At 35.9% G+C, this 21,260-nt stretch overlaps 1 protein-coding gene across 2 annotated transcripts in view; it reads right to left on the bottom strand.

Annotated features, from left to right (window-relative positions):
• Positions 1-228: 228 nt before the first annotated feature.
• The window catches only part of Dpn (bHLH protein deadpan), a 142,831-nt gene continuing 121,799 nt past the window's right edge, over positions 229-21,260 (bottom strand). For both annotated transcript variants that reach the window (XM_072011853.1, XM_072011852.1), the window contains 3 exons: positions 9,116-9,745; positions 8,456-8,551; positions 229-3,670 (listed from right to left, as the gene is read on the bottom strand). In XM_072011853.1, the coding sequence (XP_071867954.1) occupies positions 2,486-3,670; positions 8,456-8,551; positions 9,116-9,208 (1,374 nt within the window). In that variant the 5' untranslated portion in view covers positions 9,209-9,745 and the 3' untranslated portion in view covers positions 229-2,485. The remainder of the gene's footprint in view (positions 3,671-8,455; positions 8,552-9,115; positions 9,746-21,260) is intronic.

The raw sequence follows: 21,260 nt of genomic DNA, 5'->3' as shown, positions 1-21,260 counted from the left end.
GATCGAGTATCGAGGTTTTGTGAGATGAACAGGAAGATATATTTGTCATGATAATCTATTTTAGTGTATTTTAGTGTATTTCGGTATTGGTCTTAATCACTATTAGGATGTTTTGTAGAGAAAACGACGAGCTGTTTGACATCTTGAAGGATGCTGAAATATAAATTTGTGGAAATAGTACGGAAAATTATCGGGAAAACACTAATTTCTAGTTATTAATTGATACGTTTTGGTAAAAGTTACGTACCATGTATTATTATAAATATTTTATGCATGTACACTTCGTTTTTATTTAATTGAAACACAATTCCAAAAGACGCAAAATATAATAGTTACCTACGTGTATACATATTATTTTCTTCAGACGACAGAAAATATTTTTTCAATGTTATATTTCTTGTCGAATATTTATAAATATTTTCTAAAGAAATAAAAGCAGAAATTAAAAAGTAATTACCTTTTTTCGTACCTTAACAAACTCGTCTCTGAAAAGACTAAAAAAATACGTAAGTTTATTTTATTGGAGAAATATACACTTTCAGAATAACGTTCGTTTTCATTTCTTTTTCCGCTTTTGAGCAGATAAAAAATAAGCGATATAGAAAGTATTCTCGGTGATGTAACATGATTTTGTATTTGCAATAAATTTAAATACTCTTCTAAGCAATTCGTCCATTTTGAATACTATAAAACGTTGAAAGCAGAATTATTCATTTCGCAATGGATACAATATGTCGCCCTAACAAAACTGATATAGTAGGCAATATTAAAATATTTCATACTACATGCATGTATTAACTTCAGAGATTTACTTTTAAAGTTATTGCTGCTAGACTTTACTACGCTATCCATTGGCAATAGCAGAGAGAAATATAAGATCACCAATATAAGATCACTTACCAATTAATATAAATTCTAATTAACATGGCTGCTATCAACGAGCAAAATTAGAAAGTTGTCTAACTAATAGTCAAGCAATTTTCTAAAAAAACACCGACACGAACGAACAGCTTTTGTTCCGAATACTATCGTGGTGCCATCTCGACCAACGCGGAAGAACTCCTAGCCATAAAAAAATCGCGTGAAATTTTTTCAAAATACATTCACCTTTAGTCCACCGTCATAAACCGTGTAATCGATAAAAATTCTCTAGAAATTCTCAGCCAACTTAATTTTACAAAATGGACGAGCTATAAGCGTGACGCTTCACCCACGTATCGATAGGTCTAGAGTCTAGAGAAAATTACGGTGTTTCTCCTCCTACTCCCCTTTTAGTCCCATAAATCACGATCGAAATTAAGAATTTCAGCGACTAGAAGGGAAGACGCGCTCGTTCGTCGAGCAAACGCTAAGGGCATTCAACAAATTTCACGGTGTCTGTCGATAAATCAGTTTAAGCATTCAGCCGATGAGAAAGGGGGTGGTTTTGCGGTGTAACAGGTGGTTGAAATTCTCATTCGCCGCGCCTTTTTACTCCTTTATCGGCAAAAAAGGAAAGAATAAGTTCCAGTTTATGAATCGGAGCGCGTTTAACGCTTCTTAAAAGGATAAAGCGGCCCCGACGGCTTTTTCAACAAGGGAAATTGCTCAGCCTTTTACGAGACTACGGGACATATCGATAGAAAGATCAGCTCAGACGATTTTTCTTTCTTTTTCCTTTCCTCTTTTCTTTTTACTCTCCTTTACACTTAATGAAATTTATATATCACGCAGAGATTCGTTTCTCTGCGACGATTTTTATCGCTCTCTTCTTGTGAATCATGGGATACGAGGAACAACGGAAAAAATTCGTTTCGTTTCTGTTTTCTTCCTGTTTTTTTTTTTTTTTTTTTTTCACCCTTTGCTTTTATCACAAAAACTGGCGATAGTTAACTTAATTCGTAACGATAGTATTACATCAACTGAAAAAACACATCACTCTTTTTAAATTCTTAGATTAGAATACAAATTAAATAAGATCGACGATTATTTACATGACTATTCACAATGAAAAACTTATCGTACAATATATTATATGTTAAAGCTTGAAAGTCTTTGTGAGCGAGGATACAAGTTGCATATTCCTATTCTGTCGACGTTACAGCTAATTAATCGTCGTCGCGTTTCTTCTTAAATACTATTTCTTTAAATTACTAAAACTACTCAAGAAAGACTTATGTTACTAAACAGTCGTGATTCTTATTATATATAATCATGGTAAAACTAGTTTCAATAATGTCCTAAAATGTTTGAAAAGTAAACGATTATGTTTCTTCTAAGGCACGATTTTCAATATAAATAATCATGGTGTATAGCCGAGAATCGTTTTAAACTGAGATCTAACCTGGCTACATCTCAATTGTGTATTACTTCTTTATAATAACCAATTATTGTCAATTTTATGTACTTCGGTTTAAAAAGAATTTCTCCACTTCGGTTAAAAAAAAAAATTGTTTCTTAGAGGAAGAGCAATTAAAAGAAAATAAGGAGACACGTTATATTTAAATCACCAGGGCCTCCACATATCGCCGTTGACGCCAGAAGGACCAGCCACCGCTACAAATTTGATAGGATTAGGATTAGAATTTCTATTAGCCGAGCAAGTCGCTCTACTTGACAAATCCTCCACAGAAACCGGCTGATCTTCCCCGGATTTTAAGGGACTGTTAGAAGAATTCATGGTAGAGCTGATAGGTTCTTGGTACCTGGCCTTCTTATCAGAGATTACTAAAAGACAATCCGATCTACGTCTCTTGATTGCCTCTTTCTTTGCCACCATAGAATCAGTACGATTATACGTTTTGTCTGTAATTACTGAAAGGGGTTGTCTTAAACTGTACGACGCCAGTCCATTGCCGCTTAACGATTCAGAAGATTCTGCAAATTCTTTTCTGTTTGTATAACTCGTGTTTGACTTAGGTTCCGCAAAAATTGGTACTGGCGACTTGCTGTCGCTGGTTGAGCTAATCTGTGGCTTCTGAGTCTCTGGCGATGAAGAGAAACTCTTGGAAGCTGGACTCTGATCGGGAATCTTGAATCGACGTTGCTGCTCATTAGGAGAGTGCGCTTGAGGATAGTGTTCAGATTGTTGACTCTCTTCGCCATAGCTCGAGATGGATGTCGATGGACTTAACAGAGGACTCTGTGACCTATGAACAGTTGTGAAGGCGGAGCACTCTCCAATTCTAGGGACAGACTCGGGTGCTGGTGGAAAGAATGGAAAGTTTGCCGAAATAGCAGCCGATTGTGGTACCAAAAGAGCTAGCTCTCCGGTCGGCAGTCTGCTAGGTATCAACTGAACACCGTTTGGTATCTGTATTCTGGCACTTCTATTATTATTCTCGTCGCCATTCTGGAAATCACTCTGGAAACCGACCTTCACCTCCGGATAGAGCCGTTCCGGCATGTAGGGCACGTAGTGGCTGTAGAACGGCGCCATTTGCTGGAGATTGCTAACGCAATTGTTCAAATGTGATACCAGTCGTTGCTTCACAACAGGATCCACGTTCTCGAGGTGGCTGACGTACCGCGATACTTCGGTAGCACATTCAGAAAATCCGGAACGGAATTTCGTTAGCACCACCGGATCGGTAGCGACCGCCGTGCTCAATTGCTGACGCTGTACCGCTTGTAAATGCTTCACCGTCATCTCGAGAATATCGGCCTTCTCGAGTTTAGAATGCCTCGTTGGCTGTAAAATGAAAAGAACCGCATGTTAATAATTTATTTTTCGAGTTACGAGTATATTTTCATTGATTAATTTCGATTTCATACGCGTACACCGACTTTCAATAAAATTTTTCGTACAATACGACGCGATGCCAGGGTAAAAAACGAATCTCGAACGCAGTCGGTAATGCAGGAACTCGACAAGACACGGTCGAGAGGGGGAGATCTGTTTTATCGACAAGCGGTGAAAGCAAGAAATCAACCGGTACGATGAAAAGGTCGTTTCCAACATATTCAGAGCATAGCAATCGGAGCCGTAACCCCAGGCTACCCTTCACAAGCGAGCATTAATACCGATCGCTCGTTCAAGAAATCTGTGACGCCTTGGTAACGCCCACGTAATTGACTTGATACGACCTGTTACCTTAATAATAGACTACCAACTTCGGTAGCTAGTGTAGAGCAATTTTGTAGTTAGCCTACGGCCACGCGTGTTACAGTCTGCGAGAATTTTTTCACTGCGATTCCCTATCGCGTAACTTCTGCGTCGCTTTTATCGACTGCATACAAATCGTTTTCTAAACGATCAAATAATGCCACTTTACGATGTGTGATATTCATATAAATTAGAAACGCGTTCGAGAAAACCTTTACGAGATGCACGTTTCCTCTCGAAGGAAAACTGTAGCAAGTAGAAAAAGCTGAATCTTCCGTGGGAACCCGTTAGAAATTCGAAAGCACCTCGAATGTTTTTTCTCCACGGAGCACAACACTAGCCCTTTCAATATTTCTCAGATTGCCAGCAAGGCAATCCTACCTTTCAGAGGATCGATCGTTCAATACCGATGCACACAACAGAGAAATCCTATTGTGTCCTTCCTGTACCACGATCCTCGTCCCAGGATCAGCCGAGTGCTCGCATTTTTATGGTAAACTAGCGGTCACCTTTAAAATAGGCGTGGGAGTCGAAGAAGAGATCGCTTACACATTGAGGCTCTTTCCCCCCCCCCCCCCCCCACTCTCCCTTGAATAAGCTTTCATTCGAATGAGAATAAGTTGACGAACAACAATGAGTCTTGAAACTATATTCGGGACGGCAAATTGCACCGTTCAGCCTTTCCATTGCAAACAGAAATTATTATATTTATCCATGATTAAAAATTTTGTTCTTGGAATATTAAAAATATTAATTAATCTTTACATATCATTTATGGTACTTGAGTAGGATCTAAAAATTTCAGTCGTTCTGTTTACGAACAATCCGTTCGAATGTTTCATTGCTTCAATATTTATAAGAACCATCGACACGATACAAAAGGATACAAACAACTATTGCAGGATTCAGCTTAATGTGAAATTACAATTGACAAACCTTTTAACTTTTCTAAATCTAAAACTGATATTTTAATATATTTATCGAATACTGTCAGAAACCATAAAAAGTGATTAAAAATGTTTGACGTCTTCGTAAAATGAAGTTCACGGATGAGGTTCGTGCTACAAGCAAACACCTTTCAAAGGTTGAGAGGAAGAAAATCGATGCGGAAATCGATTTTCCCGTAGGCGAATACGACACCGAAGATCAGAGGAACGAGACACCTGCTAAAAGAGCAACTAAAAGCAAAGGCGTCGAGCTTCGCCTCCTTTTTTCTTCATTTTTCTTTTTTACAGCGATCGGTGCCGTCTTCGCGAAGTTGGATCCTTAAAGATGATACGGTCAACAAAGGAAGGCTGCAACCCGAGATGAGATTCTTTTTTCTTCGTAATAATTATTTCGAGGTTCCCACGAACGCGGGGGGCGTTTCGTACGGGCGAACGGGACGGACACTGGAGCGAGCAGGTAGCGGAAGTCATCTGGACGCGGAGGAGAGAACGGTGAGAGCGCCTCGCTCTCTCGTTATGGCTCTGCCTGAGAAATCAATCTCGTTGGATCGAGTTACGCGGTGAGGAGCGCACTTATGTCCTCGGATGCTGAGAGGAAATCTCGCGGTTCCAATCGAACTTTTTATCGAAAATTGATTTTTTTAGATCCCATGATTTTTTATTTGCCATATAACATTCAAAACTCTGAAGTTAGTTTGGCTTCGAAACTTTTTAATCTATTACGTACTGTACGTAGCAAATTTTGAAAACATCGTTTTCTTGTTAGATTTTTTAATATTCCAAACAATGTTACTGGAATTTGAAAAAGCTACTTTCTAGCTTTGAAATTTTTTAACATTGCAACTGAGACAGGTTTCATATTTCTTAACACTCTAAATAATTACTAACACTCAATGAACATTTTTAATTACAAAACCCACGTTGTTTTCATTTTAAATTTTCTACTATTCCATTACTAAAATTTGAAGGTTTGTTATCTTTGGAAGCTTGTTAGCCAAGTTTGTTAACCTTAAAATTTCCTATTCTTGTTGAAATTAACTTAGTGTTCCAATGTTTCAACACAGTATTTAGCAAAGATACTGGTCAATTAGTGAAGTTTCACAGTTATTCGAAACTAACGTAATTAAAATCTGTTTAAGACGGGAATTAAATGGAATGTGGCTGACACCGGTCAGGTACGCAGCCGAATAGACCTGAAGTGCCATTGTAGTCTCCAGTGGAGATTACGCGTTGGCAGAGAGGACTTCCACCATCCGTTCCCACGCCGAGGCGTCTAAAACACTAAAACTAAACCCGTCCACCTCTTGCTACCACTAGTTTACCGACCTTAGTCTCGATTCTACGGTCGAAAAACAAATCGTATCGCGCAAGAGGAAGGCGGCGAGGGAAAAAGGAGACGGCCTGTTCAAACACTTCTGTGCCAACATCCGCTGTATGACCTCTTCCTATCAGTTTAATTAAAAGATCGACTCTTGACCTTTAGGCTAACAGTACCGAAACAATTTCGACCAACTGATGCTCTGTATATGACTGATGTGGCCGATTATAATTTCGGCCAATTTCAATTGTCACTTGATCATACGTGTGAATTATAATAAGAAGAAAAACTAGAAGAAATTTAAGTTACGTTACGATAAATGATTAAACGAATTAGAATTATTGACAAACTTAAGATTGCTAGGACAAAATTGTTATAAGCGATGTACGATTTTGTTTGTTTATATTGTTTGAAGTAATTATATAGAAGAATACACCTCACTGAATCCAATGATTTGATATTCCGATGTGGTCGGAAGCATGATTCTGAGTAACTTTTCCTACACATATAATATTCACTCGACTTTAGCTTTTGAGATATGTTCATAAAAATACTCTTGCTACTTTTTATCTTACAATTAGGTTTAGAGTCAAGTTTAGATTAGATTTATGTACAGACATGATGGTACTATATCTGTATTCGTGGCTCCTGCATAGCTAAACTAAGTTGAGTTCCATTCTTATCTCTCTATGTTTACAAATTGAAACGTAAGACGTAAGAACGCATCAGAGCACGAATACTCCTATAAAATCATCATTTTTTTTATTTGTTTTATTAAATTTTTACAATTTGTCCAGAAGGACATTTGGTAAAATGTTATAGCTTAGAGAATAAAAGAATAAAAAAAAATAAAAAATAAAAATAAATAGAAATAAATAAAATATAGCATGTGGATGGTTACCCCCAGCGGGGTTATAAAATCATCATGTCCGTACATAAAGCTAACCCAACCTAACCCACGCCAAGAAAAAGAGGTAACAAAAGTTTTTTTATGAATATCTCGGAAAGTAAGCTGCTGGTTATATGTATAGGAAAAAATTATTTAGAATGTTAACCTCAACAACATATTCGAAATTCATCAAAATCGGCGAGGTGTAACTCTCTCTTCTTCATACATAGTTACCGTGTTTGATAGTGACTTAATACAGGTAATGCTATTGAGTTATTTAACTTCAACGTTTGGATCTTATAAATGATTCTACTAACTATCCTTAGACACTCTCGTGATATTATAAATATTTCATCATAGAAAATGTATTCTGAATATCGTTATTTATTTTACTATTGTTTGAAATATTATTCAGGAGCCTAAATCTTCCTTCAGTTTCCACGAATCATCCTATGCAACTGACACTGTATCACAGCATACAAAATAATCGATTTAGAAATATAAACAACCACATTCATCTTCCTAAAACATATTATCTAAAATCAACTCAACATTTCAAAGATATTTCTCAATTAAACATTGTCAATGTGTCACGCTACAATGAACAGATCGGGAAAAAGACCAAACACCAGAAAAAATAGCAAAATGAAAAACTAAATACATTATCCAAAAGAATAAAGAAGAACTACAAATACATATTGATTGTCGAACCTATGAATATCAACGATTCTAAATTTACCAAATATCATCGAGAGATCTCTCATTAGGATTCATCAACGCGCGCAAAATCCCATCAGTCTAAGTGGCAACGAGAAAAAAAATCTGCGTTCGGTGTCGGTCGACAAGAGAGGCTGCGCATATTTTCGTGTTATCTCCCGTAAACTCGTATCACGTCGCTAGATAAGTCGTGTACCGGTCACGTTTTCCACGGCACGTTTCGGGCGCCGGCGACAACGTGGATTCCACGAGCGCTAGCTTCAAATCATGCGTATAGGCGCACACTCTCTTATCGTTTCGCGCGACCGCTGCTGATGTCTGTTGTTCGTTCCTCGTCAAGAAATTTCGCCTGTCGGGTTTGGTTCGATTAAGCGATTAAAACACTTAGTCTGCTCACGTGACACGTAATTGGTACGACCTTTCGATCGATCGTGCGAAAATCACTGTTATCAAACAGACCGATAAATGGCGCTCGATGGATGGAAAACAATGCTACTCACGTCTTTTTTCATCGCCTCGAGTATCAAGCTCTTCAGCTCATCCAGACACTGATTTATCCGAGCACGCCTCCGCTTCTCCATGATGGGCTTATTGCTCTGCAGTTCGAGAATCATTTCAATTATGAAACGTTCGATGATCGTTGTAATTTTGATAGTTGCGGTTTTGGTAATTGATTTATGAACGAATCACGGGAGAATTCGTGTATTTTTAATTGAAATTGTATTTTATGATATTTAAATATTTAAAGTAATTTGGATTCCAACGAAAAGATTTAGAATTATACAGGTAAATAAGTATGAGCGTGCAATTTTAGAAAGTTCTTGATTCCTTAAATTTTAAATTATTTTTCTTTTTTAATATATAACACGTGGTTTCTTAAAGAAAATATAGACTTGTTTTATTAATATTAATATTAACTACTGTTTGAAGAAACTAGCCAAAACATATCTAATATCTTTTAAGCATAATAAATGAGAAAAACATTAAATTAACTTCCATAAACATTGTTTGCGACTCAAACTATTGAAAAATAATGATTTCATAATGGAAATACGAATAAGAAAACTTTAATAAGACCTTCAACGAAATCTCCCATTATTCTATTCTCTTCCCACAATTCCGCAACAACCAAAATAGTGGAGATTCAAACTAATTTTTACCCTTCTTAACTCCGCCTTGGTCATCCCTGGTTGCGTGTGCGATTCAGGTTCCTCTTCGCTGCCTGACATTTTGTAATTATAATAATCCACCATTTATGCACTGCAGTAAAAATCACTATAACAAACCACACAAAACTCCACGTCTGAAAACGTCTTCCAATTCGTCTTTTTAACGATCCAAGATCATATCCACGTAAATGTAACTAAACTATATTTTCAAAGTACTAAGAACGAATAATATTCACAATATTTCTTCATAGTTCTTCGTGTGCACATCCCGATGGTGAAACTCCAAGTGACGAACTGTCTTAAAGAAGGGGATGATCGTCAACAATACCGACGACGTCCTTCTTGGGGTATAGAGGGTAACTGTTTGACGTTTTGGATTCCGAAGACCGCATGCCGATGCACTCACCGTGTCTAGAGTGGGGTGAAGTGCGTTCTGGAGTGGGGTTCCGGGATAGCATTGGAGAGGGGAGGTCTACGGATCTACTGAGACTTGTTGATGTGTGGGAATTCACGCCGTCCCCTAGGACGCAACGATTTCGTCTCCTTCGAAATTTGAGTCTCTCTCCTATCGCGCTCCTTTCATCCTCTTACATCCACCTCTTTTCTTTCACATGACAGTTTCTGGAAATTGGGAGAATGATCAGTATTATATATCGTAAAGCTCATATTTAATTCACCTTCCAGTTGTAATAATGAGTTGTTTGTAAAGTTGCCAAGTAAATTTATATAAAGAATCTAATATAAAGTATCTTTTTTCATGATTCGACTGGAAAACCATTCACATTACAGTGGTTTTTAGCGTCACGGCTATCATATAGTTTGATAATATATTATGGTTATAGTAACGATAAAATATATCGATAAAGATTGCTGTTACTGATAAAATATATACTACATCAAAATTTCCAAACTATTATTATCTTCGTTACTAGAACCTTTCTTCTTTTTGTTTTAGGATTTCTTCAAAATAATCATTGAAATCTGCAAATATTTCAATAGTAATTACAAGAAATCTTTCTTCTTTCTATTTCCCGATCTTTACAAAATAGTTATACAAATTAGCAGATGTTTTAATTATAATTACAGAAGACTAACTTTTAACCACCCACAAATTTCATCATTTGTCATCATTTCTCATTTAAATCACGATGCTTTATCAAGGAAATTCAAAATCTTTGGTCGAAATCCCACCGATGTGGTTTTTGCGCGCAGTTCCGGTAATCGTGCACGATATCGTGTTTTCCCATGGGGTTGCGTGCGCAACGCGCGCGTTTCTCCACAGGGTCATTGCGTAAAAGAAAGAGTTCATTGATGAAACCGGCGGGCAAAAGCATTCGCGGTGCATGGCCCGGCGAGTAAACACTGTTTAACGTTTCAGAAGAATTCTCACACAGGGCCCTCATCCTCCCGTATGCATCGTTGGCAGCGTATCGCGCTGCGCACGCCAGCGTAGCTTATGACACACGTATACACACGTCCGGCACACGGTACCTCTTCCCTTCTCTGTTCAAACGTTTCTTTGTCACACACATGTTATTAACATGACACAGAGTTAGGGTCGATCCGTGATCTCTAATCGACTGGCCTCTTGCAAATGCTTTGTGACAACGTTACCTTTTTTCTTTTCATATTTTAGAGCCTCGCTTATCTTTGCTCATTTCTGATTTAGAAATTTGAGGCAACTAATATTTCAGTGCGTTTGACAGGCAGTAAAATTGTTTTATTACCGAGGAAATTGAAACAAGAATTTTAGAGAATTTTGCAGATATTTTATTGGAGTATTCTATGAAATACGGTACTTTTGTAGTGTTCTTAACGTAATTTAGAATAGAAAGTATCTTTGTTTCAGTATTAGCAATTATTAGACTGCGGATGCAGGATGAGTGTACTTGTGGGAAACTTGAAAGCGCAAAAGTGCATAGAATGCATGTAATGTGAAGAAAGTACTTATATAAAATATTGAAAGTATAATAACATTTAATTGGTAAAACAATTCTCCATTTAAATCCCACTTTTTAGTTTCTACTAAATATGTATTCCTAGAAATATGAATTTCCATAGATATCCACAGTCTATTAATTATTATAATTACTAAATACAAAAATGGAAGAAGGGTTGACGATTAGAGAATGTCTTGTTTCTTCCAAAATTGAAACATTTGTAGCGGCACACGAGCTAGAGGACAATTCAAATAATGTTGTTGTCTTGCCTCGGAGTATCAACATCGTTAGGACATACATACTGTAATAATAAGTAAACTCCGGACAAAAACAATGTCGCCGCTACGTGCAACCCTTAAACTAAGACGAATTAAAATTTTTCGGTAGTCTCTCGACCAGTATAAATAAACGAACACGATCGTAAGGAGACCAGTTTTTCAGTCTCAGTCTGGAGTGATTTTAATAGCGATCAATACACAAGTCTTAGCGAATCAGTACCGAGCCTCTTAGCGAACATTCTCTGTATCTATTATTTTAAAGTATATTTGACGGTTTTCAACATCGAGTTATTTCGTCATTTAAACCAAACGATCAATCATCCTCCACGTATTTCAAAAATACATACAGTGGCTACTAAAAGTATTTACACACACACAGTATTTATATCATTTAATTGTACTTGTATATGATTACAATAATTTTGTACTATAAAAATGAAATGTAAAACTTGATAAAAAAGCGTTTCGTTAAAAAATGAGAGTATGTGCCAATACTTTGTAGTCATTGCGAATTAAATTAAATATACAGCTTGAAAATGCTTTATCCTTTTAAACAAAAGTCAATATTTAAAAGCTTCATATATCTGTTCAAAAATGAAATCGACGACACTCCGTTCATTAGAAAAACTCCGAATATGATGCAATAATCCATATTACTGTTACATTTATTATATTGCAGGATGGACTACTTTTACTCAGGGTCTACTGAAAAGAATTTCAACTTAACACGAGTAAAGCTGTAAAAAAGATAAAAGAAAAGTCTTACGACAATCGTAGGGTGTTCACGACGAAGTTGCAAGCATGTAGAGAGAAACAATAAACGCCAGACATTTGTTTCGCTGGCAAAATCAGTTACGGCCCGTTTCAAGAGGCAATGGCTACCGCAATAAACAGATAAACCATTTGTGACCCACGATTATTGTACCGTAAGCAAACTTTTACTTTAAAAGGTTCGAGACTGGCCATTGCTAGTTTACCGACCTTACACTACTTAAACGTCCTTTTGACTGCTGATTTATTTCGCTTATTCTCGACAGGTAATTCATAACGATTTTGCAATAGATACGGAAGTATATTCATTAGATACACAATTTATGTCCCAGCTTAAAAAGTACTTTACATGTTATATATTTTAATTGATTAATAGTTCTTTGTAAGCAAACTGAGTTTGGTGATCCAAGAGAAATTTAATTCTTGAGTTACTTTTCTTCCTACTTTTATTTTTATCAAGGAAAGTTTCAAATATTCAATTGGACAAAATATAACAAAATATAAATATTTATTTTCCTCGGGTCATTCTGAAATGTAAAATAGTAAAAGATATATACAAGGTTAGTTGACAAAAATTAATAGTAGAGCTGAGACAAATTTTCTCAGGACTCTCTGAAATCTCAAACAATAAAGAATATAAGCCTATGAAATATAAAAAAATATATTTGTCTATTATCGATTATTATATCCAGAGATTCTAATTATCAGGCATCTGTGTTTTATTTCACGCGTGAAACAAGCATTTTGCCCACGAAATAATTCAGTTTATTCGAAATGAAATTCTCTCACGGTCGAACGTTTCCACCGAACCCGCATCAAAATTTTCCCGGACACTGATCATCGGCAATGGCGAGCACACAAATTTCAGACACACGAACCAACGCGATATTTGTCGAAGAATTAAATTTGCATGCTCAATATGCTTTTCATTATTCGATATTCGGCCGAATTTCACAGAGCGTGGCTGTGTTTACCGAGATCCTACATTGTTGAATCAATGATCGAACATTTATCTTGAAATTTCATTCACGTTTATCTTCCAAACGAACTGCCCTATCAGGACACATGACTTACAATCCACATTATCTCTTCGCATCAATAAAATTTTTATTTATTAATGGCTTGGATATTCGTCGTCGTTTGGATTTATTATCGTTCGTCATTATTGCTTCCCGAATCAATTATCGAGTTCATGTATCATAATTTCCAGACGTGACCGCGATAAGCAAGCTACGGTTCAAACAATTTTCAATTGCGTCATTGCGTCACAATATGTGTGTGCGTGTGCGACGCGATAGTTTCGCGATAATAAATCGGATCTCAAAACCAGCTGTGCCCCAACTCCACGAACTTCCGTATTAACATTGCTCCACCGTATTATACACGTGCGTGCAAAGCAGATGCACGAGCAGCTAGCCAATCTGAAACCTCTTACGTGCGATTCCAGATCGAAAAATCAAGATCCAACCCCGATGAGATCATGGAACGAATAAAAGCTGACGTTTCTTTGCAAATAAACGGGGTGGCCGGCCTTGTTTCTCAGTCTGTCGGTCATCGACTCGCTTTCAAATTTTTGCAGATCGACGATAAAATATTCGAGGGGCAGTGTATGAAATCTTGAAGGTTTGTAAATTTCGTGAGGTAATTATTGTTTTATAGTGCCTGATTGTAATTGAGATTGCTTTGAAATTTTGTTAGACTCTAGACGAAAGTCGAATGTATTTTTCTTTTTTTTTTTTTGTTTGCAGTTGAGTCACGTACGACTATGCTGTAGAATTCTGCATTGAACGGAAATTAATCAGATTTTGATCCAGTCTTTTGAAGAATAAAATATAATTTTAATTTATAGCTTCCTTTGTTAAAATTATTTCTCTATGATCTTGTGGCATACGAACTGTTAATTTCAAAGTCTTCTATTATGTTTGCATCTCACATACAACATTCCACATTTGAATGAAAACATTTGTAAATAAATTGTTTAGAAACTATTAAGTGGAGCAATAAGTTCGTTCGCTTCTCATTAATATACGGTAGATATATATTTGCAAGAACGTTATAAGAATTGCTTAAAAACTGTAAAGATATTTCAATTTATAGAAAAATGGGATAAATAAATTACTCCTTGGTTAAATAGATTTTATGTAGAAATAGAAGTTGACGTGCTATTGTAAGAGAACGTAAATGAACTAATTGCTCAATTTAATATAATATAGCTAACTTTACACATTGAAAGGTGGAAAAAAATGATGAAATTACAGATACTTTAAAAAATTTATCTTGAAAGTTTGATTCATTTACGTCATCTGCTTTAGTAAATAATCTTGTGAAAGTTAACCAGTTGTCTTTTTCAAGTTAAACGTTAACTAAAAAATGAAGGTGATTAGTTTAGCTGGAGAATTTTTAACGTTCGGGAAAAGGGTAAGCACTTTAAAACTAAGTATTCTACGATTTTATTTCGGGTACCAACCATCAGTAAATAAATGTATAACGCGCTACGCTAAACTGCAGTTTTGTCCCTGGGCTGGTATATTATTGCGTAGCCATGAAGGACCCCTGAGTTACAAGAACGCCGTAGTAAAGACCCCTCCTTAATTCTGCATCTGCAAACTCTGGACTCAGAAGTTTCGACGAGGGTTGACTGGCTTCTACAATAAAACAGGCCACGGCCTTGAATTTCCTTTTTTTAATTTTATTGTCTCTCGTCACAACCGATGATCACAATTTACCGTTAACGTTCCTTATAGCACTTTTTACTAAGTGTTTTATTACTAGATCGGTTATTGAGGAAATACTAAAGCGTTTACGTCAAAGTATATTATTGTGACAAATGATGATATGTCCTATTGTAAATCGTACTCGAAAGATGTGATATTATGCGTTAATTATCGCATACAAAGATCAAACAACAACGTTGTTGCGTAAGAAGACAAAGGAAGAAAATAGAATCATCAATAATTTGTGTTTTGGAATTGTTCCTTTGTATTTCAAGACGTTATGTAGGACTCAATAATCAGATCTGATTTGAATCAACATATCAGATTTGTAGCGGCACATGAGCTAGAGGACAATTTGAATCATGTTGTTGTTTTGCCTCGGAGTATCAACATCGTTAGGACATACATAATGTAATAATAAATAAACTCCGGGCAAAACAATGTCGTTGCTACGTGCAACCATCAAACTAAGACGATTAATTATTTTTAAATATATTTAACGGATTAAATATCAAGTAATCTCGTCATTTAAACCACACGATCAACCATCCTCTACAGATTTAAACATAAAAGCCTTAAGAAGATTACTTATAACGATTTTGAAAGACTTCCCTTAAACTTTACAGGTTAATTTTCTGCAAATTCAAAGTAGTAAAAATTACAAATAGAAGAATCAATCTCAAACATTCTTACAAATGTAATTTTCGAAATGAAGCCTTATATAACGGAACAAAAATTATTACAAATCTCGAACTTAAACAAATTTACATCCAGGATTATTACATATATGTACTTTCATCCTTAAAAATTTTCTTCTCCGTTATTCCAACTACAGAAACCAGTTCCCAAACATGTGCTATGTATGTCCCAAGTATGTACTCAATATACCGAAATGGTGACAATCACAAGCCATGCTACAACAATTTTCGGAACTTGAAATAGTCTGATGAAAAAGTTCTCATCGTCCAGCATGAAATATATTTTCATTCCCATGATCCACAGTTTCCCATAAATATTCGGAGCTAGCTGTCATAACGGAAGGCGTTCGGTCAGATGTTGCGACCTCCTCATTAACCCCAACAGGCTGCTTAAAAGAGAGAAAGAGAGGCAGGAGCTGGAGTGGTACGCTTGACCACAAAACCTCTTGAGGAAGATCAAGAAGGCGAAGCCACAGTCTAAATTTGGAACGCCCACCCTCTGCTACGAGAATCGATCTTGAGATACACCTGCAGCGAAAGGTCCGACAGGAAGGAAGCACAACACCGTCCCCTAGAATCTTGAAAATCTTTGCTTCCGCTGGCCGAGCGTGGGCTTCCTAGTTTCACAGGGATCCACTTAATCGATTTCTTTCTTCGAACCGGTTCCCTCGACCGTCTTAAAATTAATTTACTTTCACACGATTAATCCCGACTGTATTACGATCGCCTTACGGGTTGTCGGGATCCATGTAAGTACACGCGAATCGATCGAGCTGAGTATAAAGAGTGTGAACGAAGACTGAGTGAAACCGAGAGTCGCCAAAAAAAGTCGTTTTTTGTACGGAAGATATAAGGTTTCGTGGTGTGTGAAAGGATGTTAAGCTGAGAATATTGCACGCAAAAAATACTGAATGATACAGAAGTCATTGATAAAATTGCTTTAACTTGTTTTATGTACATACGCATTATGCATCATGAATAAAAAGATAGAGGGTTTCAATACAATAGAATTAATTTGTCTTCGATATCCTCCCCACTACTATGCTTACAGAAAAATTATTTATACCACATAATGTCCCCCTGTATATCATACAACTTTTGTACGAACATTTTTTCGATAGTTTCAATACCTCGCAAGATTTTCACCGTTCCCATTTAAATTTGACACCTCGTATATGATACTATTTCTTAAATATCTTAAATTGTTGTAATTTCGCAAATTTCTAAGTTTTAATGTATGGGAAACTATGAATGATTATCTTTTTGGCATCTTTTGCATGTGAACATTATATAGTAATCTTTTGAAATCGTAAAAAGATTCTACAGAGAATATAAATAATTGGTAATAATAATTGTATCAGATTTTTCATATTAGCATTAATAAAGGAGTAAGGTATTTTCCATCAATATATGACTGTACTCTGATATTTTTAAAATGATTCATCTTTCCAAAATTAAACAAAGAAATATTAATGATTGATAAATTGTGTTACATATTTTTTACGTATATCGCACTTCATTTTACAGCACTTCATTCTACAAAAAAAACTCGAATACAATTTTAATCGTGTCAGAAAGGCAGTGTGTTAGTAGCGCATCTCTATACAGCAGCAGTGTAAGATCCGTTCGAAAAAATGCGTGTGTGGGGTCGTTTTTAGCCGACATCTGGATTACCGTCGCAGGAAAATGCTTAGATTGTGAAATACAGGAAAATATAACTCGTTTCCGTGGGAGTTCAATGAAAAAATGTCTCGTTTGCGCGACAGACGGTGCCATTTATTACCATGGGGTATTTGTTTCAACGGGTGGGGTGAAATACCCATGAATTCTGTTGTAATAAAAAAAATCAACCGTCTGCTTGTTTTAGATATGCTTTCAGGCTTGTCATACACTAAAATTACTTCAGGATATTTTTTCTCACATTTCGACGATCAAAGATTTCTTCTATACATTTCATTCAAACAAGGTGATAGAAATATAATTTTTAATAGTTAAGAAGCATTGTGAATATTAAATACTATCGAAGGTTTATGTTTATAGTGTCATCTTATTCATTGCAAGGAAAATTGAAGATCTATCGTATAATGCTTCTAAAAATCTTGATTGTAGATCGAAAGAACCCTATTCAACTAAATTAGGTCAGTATGCCGTGCCGCTGGGAATTGGGTCGTGTGCTGGACACACGCAAGGAAAACGATTACAATAGCGAATTCAGTCAGGTAATGTTGAAGGTAGCTATCTTCGGAAGTACTGGAACCGTTTTTGTATCGAAACAAATCCCGCTCAATAGCCACACGCGTGACAAATTTAACAATTGATTTTAAAGAGGTTTTTCAATTCTTGTTACTCGTCTTTGTACTATATTTTACAACTTTTAACAAAGTAAAATCAAACCAACTCTATCAGAAACATTTATCAAGATATAGTTATTGAATATATACAGAGTAAAAACAACTACATAGATTGCAGATGTTTCTACAAATTAACATTTTTATGAATATAAATAAAAGAATGGAAGCTAATTAGAGGTTTGGATTGCCTTCTAAATTTTCTAAGGAGTATTTTACATTAAATATTGTTTATATTCTTGTATACAGTGGCTATAATAGGTATCAGCACAAATTCTTTTTTATAATATCAAATTTTTTTAGATATATGATAAAAATAAAGCGAAATTCAAGATATTTCAATTTAATGAATTATAATACAAGTTTTACAATAGATGCAATAACATGCCAATATCTTTCGTTTATTCTAATATTTTTCTTATATTACGTGCATATTGTGCAATTTTGCATTTTAAAATTCCTAAAAATACACAAAAATTCATAATGCTAAAATGCTAATCACTAAATGAATTTTCACCTCTCGATAAAGTCCATATTACCAACCCAAAAGCACATTGATAAAATCCAAAGTAATTGAGCATCCAGTTGCATCGCGTTCCCAACAAATCACCTAGGAAATGTCGTGCATCCGAAACCTCTGCTCCCTTGGTCCACCTCTCGCAGTTACGTCTACCCCTTTGCATCTCTGTGCACACCTAGTCACCCTGTATTCTTAGTATACTCCCTCCTTTTCCGGAGAATGCTCAGCTCGGCTGGCTCGTAGAAGTTCGTAGCTGGCTCCTCGACGTAGCGTAAGGAATCACCTGGCTTGGGTTCCCACGTTTCTGCGATTCGCGTTTCGCTTCACCCTTTTCGCCTTATATTCCGTCGTTCGCTTCTGGTCCTCGGCGGTGTCGGGGGATATTCCGGGCATCCGTAATGCCGCACACGATGGAAAAGGGGGATTCCACCTGGTGGGGGAAGGAACGGTGAAAAGAAAAAGAGAAAGGAGAAATGAAAAAGAGAGAAGCACAGTGGCGAGAGCGGGAAAGAAGGAAGGTGGAAAAAAAGAAAACGAGTCGTGCCTCGTGCATCCATTATGGGGCCCTGACCGCTACGAAAGTGCGCGTGGCTGACACACGAGGGACCTGCGATAGGGAGCCGGCGTTTTATTGGCGAGGGAAAAAGAAAACGGTGCTAAGTCGGGATCGTTTCGTCAAACGGGCAGGTATGTATTTGCATAGAAAGGCAGAAATTTCATTATGACCTCCCTAAGACGTAGCGTTTCCCTTCGAGGATCGTGGGAGGTTGCCAAGGCCTTTGTGGGAATCCTTTATAAACTTTATACCATTCAGGATATCTGCCTGGTGGACGAGTGACGTTTACAGTAAGCTTGTTTCTCGATTTATGGTTTTATGACATGTACTTCGGGAGGCGCTCCAGAATGCAACTTTGGTCTGACGAATAGGTCTGCGAGGAAAAAGTGGGTCATGTGGAAGTTTACGAAATTAATTTACACGTTGTCTGTCACAGAAATTTTATATATATCTTGTATATATAAATATTTTATATATTTAAATATATTTAAATATATATAAAATATTATGTATAAAAACAATATATATAAATATAAAAAATATATATTTTTTATTATATATATACATATATTGTTCTGTCCGCAATATATTGAAATACCATTTCATTTTTGCAAAATATTATATATATTATATTGTTTTATACTGTGCTTATATATTACATCGTATTTGTGCACTTGCTTGTAACAATGCTACTGTCTAAGTTCTTCATATCGTTGACAATTTTTTGGTCCATGAAATTTATCACATTTTAATAATTCTAAAAAATTGAGTAAAACCGTTCCATGATAGGTGACTATCGTGGCAGACAACATGTTACAAATATGTAGCTATGAGTAGATGTTAATAATGTAGAAAATCTATATAGGAATGTACAGATATAAAATTTGTTGCAAAATAGTATTGCGTGAATGAAAAACAAATAATGACTCTAAAAAGCATTTAATCGCAGTGATAACTAATAATAATGTGAAAAACGATCCTAAGTATATGTCGTGGAAATAATATTCGAAATATAATAAAGTAACAAGCCAGCTAGATAAATTCTAACGTGAAGTTAGAAGACTATCCACAAAACATCCGAGAAATATTTCTCGTTAATGAATCATTGGTCTTCGTATTGTTCCATGACGAAGTTGAGATTAAGAATTCTTGAGACTGTTATGAGTATAGTAATTCAATCTTTTCAACACATCCGGCACAACTAGGACCACAGGGTCCAAACATGCGAAGTGAACGGTATTAAGAATCTGTTCACGAGTCCGTTAAAATCATTCGGCGGCCGATCTTTAGGAAATACGATCTGTTTAGTCTTTGCTGCTTGAAAATGAACCCCTGTCGTTTTTTCGTGGGATCAGGAGCAGAAAACTGTCTGCTCCTACCGCATGAACGATAATCCGCAACGGGAATTGTTTCGTATTATTCTTGTAATTGCCTCCGCTTCCAAGAATGTTAAGATTTGTTAGCGAGGGTTAAGTCATCCCTTTTTGAACTGAGAATCTCAACCGGACATAACGAAAGTTATGTTTCTGCTAATGAACATGATCTTGCAATACAAGCTATCTTTTTTTAGTTTAGTAACAGATGAAGATCATACGTGATAAATATGATGAGTGCATTTTTGTGAATTCTATGAATTTTGGTGATTAACAGGCAATAGTTTATTATAATATGGTTGGAAGAAGAACCGATTCGTTACATTCGAAGATATAAATTTACGAAGTTTCGTAAATGATATTTTGTGAAAGAAGTTTTGTAATGGATCAACAATATTATAATAACAGCTTTTAAATATAATAAATTCCACTTTGTAAAATTACATGGTGCATATGTATACTTCATATTTTATAGTTCTTCCTTTTTCACTATAATATAACAGTGACTCACGAAAGTATTCGAACGGTCTTAGAAAATGCGTCCATATATATGTTACACAATGCATTTTAAAATCTCATTATCTCTGCAATAAGAAACGACTATCATGATTATATTGGTAAAATTTGAAACAGATCTGAAAATGTACACATATAGAAGACGCGAGATATTAGTTGGAAGTATTCACCTTGCAATTATCACCAAGGTATTGAAACAGTCAATTATTAACTACATTAATTAATAACCCAATATGCGAAACTATTCTTAGCGCTAATTGTATGTTGAAGACTAATATTCAACTATCTACTAATTTTTCATTAATATACATCTGCATTAAATGTCTTGTAATTTCTATATAAATCTTCAGATTGGTTTCAAATTTTACTATTATGATCGCAATAGTGTATCTGCCGTGTTAACGAAATTTCAAAGATATCAC

This window comes from Bombus fervidus, chromosome 10 (assembly GCF_041682495.2).
Source record: "Bombus fervidus isolate BK054 chromosome 10, iyBomFerv1, whole genome shotgun sequence".
NCBI classification, from domain to species: domain Eukaryota; kingdom Metazoa; phylum Arthropoda; class Insecta; order Hymenoptera; family Apidae; genus Bombus; species Bombus fervidus.
Note: the sequence above shows the minus strand (reverse complement) of the source record. Positions and strands in the feature narration are given on the sequence as shown.